The sequence below is a fragment of the Erpetoichthys calabaricus genome, chromosome 3 (genome assembly GCF_900747795.2).
Source record: "Erpetoichthys calabaricus chromosome 3, fErpCal1.3, whole genome shotgun sequence".
Lineage (NCBI taxonomy): Eukaryota > Metazoa > Chordata > Cladistia > Polypteriformes > Polypteridae > Erpetoichthys > Erpetoichthys calabaricus.
The window spans coordinates 102,066,323-102,073,465 of record NC_041396.2 but is presented as its reverse complement, the minus strand read 5'-3'; the positions used below and the strand labels follow the sequence as shown (position 1 = coordinate 102,073,465).

At 34.8% G+C, this 7,143-nt stretch overlaps 1 protein-coding gene across 1 annotated transcript in view; it reads right to left on the bottom strand.

Annotated features, from left to right (window-relative positions):
• Positions 1–676: 676 nt before the first annotated feature.
• Positions 677–7,143, bottom strand: part of rnf217 (ring finger protein 217) — a 151,938-nt gene continuing 145,471 nt past the window's right edge. The window contains exon 6 of the mRNA XM_028797245.2: positions 677–6,508. Coding sequence (XP_028653078.2) covers positions 6,429–6,508 — 80 coding nt within the window. The 3' untranslated portion in view covers positions 677–6,428. The remainder of the gene's footprint in view (positions 6,509–7,143) is intronic.

Here is a 7,143-nt window from a genome sequence, read left to right as displayed (position 1 = left end):
AAAACCCGTAGCCACTGAGGCCCTCCAGGGCCGTGATTGAGGACCCCTGATCTAGTGTGATGTCAACTACCAACTGGACCAACTAGTGTTACCACCAAAATCTGGGACAGCTGTTTAGCAGTGTATTATTATTATATGAGGAAAGTTTTGGGTAACGTTCACTAAATTCACTTGACCTGGAACTGTAGATTTTTCAATCATTCAGGAAAATGAATGATTCTCCCCTTCCTTTCTTTATTATGCTTTACTCTTGCATTGTGTTTATCAATTAATTTCCTTGCAGCTTTTAAGTGACTATTGGAACATTATGCTAAGACACCTGTTGTGAAGGAGCTTTCCTTAAAGTGAACTGAAATAGCACCATCGAAGAGGGTGATCATTGAACAAACATAAAATACATTTAAACTTCACATCATGCATTACAGAACCCATTTAATCCAAACTTTGTATCATTCACCACCAAACCTGTTTAATCTAGTTCAGTGTCACAGGGGCTGTTACCCTATTCGAGCAGCACTGGGTGCAAGGCAGAAATGAAGTGCAGTTAGTGCCAGTTCATTAATTATCATTTAAAAAACAGGATAGTTAGGTACATTATGTTAAAATAAAATAAAAAAACAAAGTAAATTTGAAGCATGCCAGTATTAAATTTTAAAAACAAACCACAACAAAAGGATTGTTGGATAACATTTTATTGAGTCAATGGTCTAGAGTATGTAACAATTGTGTAAACCTTCTTAGCCCAAAGAACCTTTAGACCAATCATTGGCAGCCATTTTGCATTTAGATGCCTTAAATCATTTGTGTTTGATTGTTGTTGTAGTATAAGTTGCATTATGTATTGCAAGTGATTTTGCTATTTATTATGCTTTACTTTGGTTATGAATTCAAAAACAAGCTGTAAAATTTCACATACAGAACCACAGAATGGGTGTCATTTAACCATAAAGAAAAAACACACTCACGACACTAAACAAATACAGAGCAATATATTTTGTGTCCCGGCCAGCAGAACAGTGAATTGGCAGGAAAAAGTATCTTTAGTGCAAACAGATATTCAAACTTAACTGTAAAGAAATACCTTAAACATTCACATGCATGGCATTCATAGGTTCTTATGGTGGTATTTATAAAGTACAAATATTTTGTACAGTGTATACAGTACAAGTTACGGTGTATTAGGCCACTTAAAATAGATTACATCTAAACTACTGAATAAGCATTTTAAGCAAGTGCTACATGCTATCAAAAAAAGAACAAATACGTGTACCTAAACTAAGACAATGCACAACTGTTTAGCTTTAGCACCACTCAAATGGCTTACAATTCACGTGAATGTAAAAAATAAATAAAAATCTTTCATCAATAAAATGTTCCTGATATGACATCATTCTAATTACATCCTAATTACATAATTGTGTTGGGCTTCTGGATCTGATAAAAAAAGGCAATCATGAAAATATGTAATATTATTGGGGTCAATATCCCTATTAAGTAAAAAATAATAATGACGGAAGCAATAGCTACCGTCAAATAAGGCACTCCAGCACACTGGCAACTATTAAGATGGCAACATGCACTGCTACCCAAAGACTACTATTTGGCATAAAATAACAGAAGAAGAAGAGAGCCTAACATAGTGAAAAACATTTTAAAAAGTATTATAACACAAAAAGTTGTACATGTACAAGATCTTACTTTTTAAATAGCTTTTTCCATGACCATAGATAATGAAGATATTGACAAATAAACAGACAAAAATAATGGTTATAAATATCACCCAAAAGAAAACAATTCAAAAGTAGTACTATCATAGTATAAAATACAAAGGGATATTTAGTATTTAAAAAAAGGGATTCCAGCAGATATCCACACATGACATGATGCAACATAATAATAATCTATTTATCCCCAACCATCTGGGCTGTAAGATGCACAGGTTTATGCCAGCATCCCACAATGTAACAATTACAGGCGACAAAACTCATTTTGCTCAGAATTGCCGAAGCTAATATTGTCTGTTAGAAAAGCACTATTAAAATGTAACAATTTTGGTAAGTGTTTGTCATTCTGGATTCAGAAGTCTACAACAGACACTTGTTTTACTCAAAGGCTAATTTAAAAAAGAGCACTATTTGCTTTTCTCATTTTATGTATAAAGCACTGTAACAGGAATCTCATTGCTTGTGATATCAAAGTGATAGGAATTTACAGACATTTTAGGGCTTACCAAGGAGAGTAAAGTGCAATGAAGTTTGGTTTACTTTGTAAACTAATCAACACTACAGCTAACATTATACATATACACATATTTTCAAACCTGCTTTATCCCATTTAGGATGGCAGGGACAGCTAGTATTTATTAAAGAACCAAAATGGACAACTTTAACAACATTGGACAGAATTCTGAAATCACAAATACCGTAACATTTAGAAATGGAGCAGCAAATGAACATGCATACATAGTGTATATCTAACTGCTGCTGTTATAGTTTCACTTTTTACCTTGATGTAAATGTCATCTGTATGTGAACAATAAACCAGAATAGTGAGAACATTAGAAGGTCATACTTGCACAGTATGATGATGTGAAAGTGCAGATGACATAAGGGCTCCATCAACAGGCCACCTGAATATTATCACTGCATTTTCAGAAAAGGCCCCAATTATGTTTATTTAGCCCAAAAGAAAAGCAACAAATAGGCACTCCATGCATTTTCTTGTAGTGTAATTTCTTAAAATACATTCACTGCTGAAGAGTAGTTGATGTTTGCTCTTGAAGCAAAGTTCAAAAGATAAATGCACTGCTACAACAGACTACTGGTATTTATTAAAATACAGAAGCAGTTAAGCCATGCCATATCCCAGCAGCCCTGTGCCATACAAGAAACTAACACGGGGAGCCAGTCCATGGCATGACCCATTAATGCACACACTCAAAAAGAATGTTTTTATGCAAATGTGAGAAAAAACCTAGGCAGACTTGAGGAGAATGTGCAAAATCCATACATACAATAACTGGACATGACATCTGAAACCAGGACATTATATCCTTGGGCCCAATGCTACCCTTTATACAATCAAACATATGCTTATATTAATTTCAACATCGTAATATCATAAAACATATACTGAAGGCATCAAAGTAAATTCTACACAAAATAAAAGTTTTATGCCAAAATAGATAATGCAAATTTTATAATATACTGAATGCTTCATATAAATAACCTTAAAACATTGGATTAACTTAAATCCCAGTTTCATGATTTGTTTTTCTTTATTTGGAGTGGTAGGTTTAAACTGACTGATGTTGGTTAATTTGTAAAGCCATATGAACAGAAATAATCGGCTGGGAAGCTAACCAAACTTGTACACACAGTCAATCCAGCTTACAAACACACTTCAGTCAGTAAAGTTAAAGGAGAAAAAAAGTGGAAACCACTTCTTTAGCAACTGTAAAGAACTTCAACACATTATATGGTACATTAGCATCTTAATTAATCTGAAAATATTGTTTCTGTTTTATTGTTTATGATTTTGGTAGTAAAAAAGCGGAATAAATTTTGATTAAATAAAATTAAACCACATTCATTCTAACAACATATACATAGTTAAGTAACGTAAACATGTAACTAAAAATGTTTGCCCATTGGTTATGAATAGCAATATACAAAGTTTAATTCCACTCATGAAAGCAAAGATTTTTTACAGTAGTGTGTTATTGGTATTGTTTTTGTTTTGCTTTTCCCCCCTTAGTGTACTACAGCGCATTGCTTACTAAATCACCGAGGAAGAAAACCAGACTGGCGGACTGTAATCTCACTGCTAACTCTATAAAGTGTCTAGGAAACTAATGAGAAGTGATATCCGTTTCCTGTAATAGCCATATTACACAGTAAATGGATTTTTAAAGGTAGGGTTCTGCTTAGGAATGAGCTAATGATGACATAAATGCAAATGTTAAAAAAATCCTTATGAATGTCATAAAAACATATCCATGCCAGTATTCGATGAAATAGATGTTATAGTTTTTTTTAGCATTGACAAAGTGGCAAGATTATTATAATTTTTTTTAAAAAAACATCAGTATACCTTTCTGCTTTTATCTTTTTTGTGAATTTTTTGTTTGACATAATGGAAAAAAAAAAAAACAAAAAAAAAAACAAAGCAGATTTTAAATCATATGCAGCATGTCTGAAAAAGTCCAGTATAAAATGGAACACGATGTTTGTTGACAATATGTAACTAAAAAAGTAGTGTATATGCTGTTTTCCAGCAGGACACATAAGATGTCATCTGCTGGGAATGACTTTGTGACATCAGGGTACCTTTTTCCAATGTATGAAGAATGTGTAGAGTACTCTGGCAGACCAATTATAGCTCTCTGAAGAATAATGCTTCCCTTGGAAACGCTGTATTACACTTGTTTATATGCCACAGAACATTCAGCACCTTTGTCATGAAGCACAGCCCCCTACATTACCAAGCGTGGGGGATTACCTGATAGAAACAGATCACGTTGACAAACTCACTTTGGCCCACTAAACTACTCCTGCACTCTGTTTTTTGTATTCATTATCACCTGCTTGCCTGCTTTCAAGCAAGACAGTCAACATATACTGTGCAACTGTTATTTCTTATAGAGGGAACATATTGAAAAAGACACACAGCTTTTCATCTGTTGGACCTTTTCAATTTTTTTTTTTTTTTTTTTTTATATAAAGTAAAGTAAATGTATTGGAATCCTTAAAGAAAAATATGGTAGAAATAAGGCTTGCAAGTCACCATTGGAATGACTTCCATTTTTGGCATTGGCAAACTAAAAACTACTTGGAGGAAACAGTGTACCTGAAAATTTAGTTCTGGAATTAGAAAAATGCCCGAAAAGGAGTTTCTTTTGCATGTATCAGATTCAGGTTTATTGTACTATCAAGTGGCAAGTCACATGTAAATGCTCACTGTATCGATTATCATTATCATCTTCTGCCCAGCAAGTCAATTCATGTTGTTTAAATTGTGTGTGCTGCCTCCCACATTTACATAAACATGTTTGGTTTAAAGACTAACATTTCACAAAACAAACTGAAGAAAAGAATGTCACTAACTTAGGAAAAGTGCATTAAAGTGAACTGTTAATCAGTCTTAAACCTTCTGTTAGAAAATTCTCATTAAATAACAATATCAGTATGGAGGACAAATGTTTGCCTTAACTCCTACAACAGTTCAATGAAATCCTCTTAACTTACAGTAAAACACTCTAGATTCCTTAATGGACTGGGAAAGGTAGCTTATTTTTTATATAGGAGTTTATTGCAGGTTAATAAATTCAGCAGTATTTTACCTGATAAAAATCAAGGGCTCAAATGAGAAGATGGGTTAAACTAACAAACATTCTGTTGTTTTACTGGCTTTGTCAATAAACACACAAGTCTGTGTCTATGAGAAAGCTTTCGTATCTACCAAGATAACGATAAAACTATATTTTTCTTAATTTATCATGCAAGCTTGATATGAAGCCATCTCTTTGGAAATCACAGAACAGGATTTTTTCCCTCCAGGTATTTTAAGTATATTATTACTTTGACGATTGCCATTAAAAAATGGCAAAACTGAGAAGTCAGCAGCAGACTTCAGTATGGTTACGTCGTTTATTTTGCATTTCGCTACATTTTGAAATGACACATAAATATCAGACAACAGGTAGCAACTAAATAATTTACTGAAGGACAGTTAAAATATGACAAGAGATATCTACAGCAATTACTATTGTACTTAAACAAGTAATGAAAGCAGAAAGGGATTACTTTCAGCGCATGTTTTTTAGCTGGCAATAGATGCTCACAACCAGCACTTTTTGGCAATATGAAAATAAAACTTTAATAAAAAGGAAGACAAAAAACGTATAAGGGAAGTTTATGTAAGGCTACATGTGCACGCAACGCTCTGTACTATGTGCTGCATGTGCATTTGGGTTGAATGCACCCTTGTTTAATGATATATAGTTTAACAAGTGAAAAGACTCATAATTCCATCACTGAAAAAAACATTGGCAATTATAAAGGTCTGATAAAAATTTGGTGCACCCTTAAATACTTAAAAAACGTCCCTGTTAAATTGTGTTAATGTTATCTCTTCTGACACATAGAAGTGTATGGGGTGTTGAAACAGTAGATTTCAACTACAGGTTTCTATGGTAAACAACAAAAGAAATGTGAAGTATACATGATGCTCAGCTACATATAGGGGATGCAATTAAATAAAAACATTTGTAACAAAAACCTGATTATTATATGGTACATAAAACTGAACCAATAATAAGGAAAAGATGATAGTATCATTGGCATGAGCTGATTGCAAAAACATTTTTGGAGGATGTTTGCTTCCTAGAGTACAACATTCATTGTGTCCTTTTAAGGCCATTATGTCCATCAGCAGAACCATCTTCCACTGCCCTGAGACCGCTTCCTCTGCCTTTTACAAAGGTAATAGAATGGAAAGATGATCAGACCTAGAAAAGGAAAGACATACCCACATTAATGCAAAATCCAGTATTATCTGAATCATTCATTTTAATTTAGAGCACATCCTCTTTAATAAAATCCCTGTGTGCGTCCATGTGTCCGTGTGTGTGTGTCTTCTGGTGAAGTGCGCATGCGCGGGGCACTCTTTAATAAAGGAAATCATTGCTGGGGAGAGTGCTGATTGGGTACTCGCGGCCACGCACATAAAATCCGTTGCTGGGGAGACGCCACACATACAATAATCAGCTGCACGCCAGCACAGATTAAAATACTTGCTGGGGAACTGCACAGTACTTGCTGGAGACACGCCACAGCCACGAATATCAGCTGCATGCCACACATTACTTCAGTTCCTGGGGAGACTCTGCTGATTGCCCACTGTTATGACAGAGAATTAAACGCATATTACAGACAAGGCGGAAGTACAGGGAAGGGCGGAATGAGTGGCAGAGTCACCGGCCTCTAGTAGATGCTTCAAAGGCCGCCTGACGCGTCACACAAGACAGAGAGGGCGGGACCTATAAAATATCGCGCGGCCGATCCAATCGGATTTCGGTAAATGAGGTAACACCTAAAACATAAGGCACGAAAAATCCAATCAGGTACTGAGACACGGAGACCA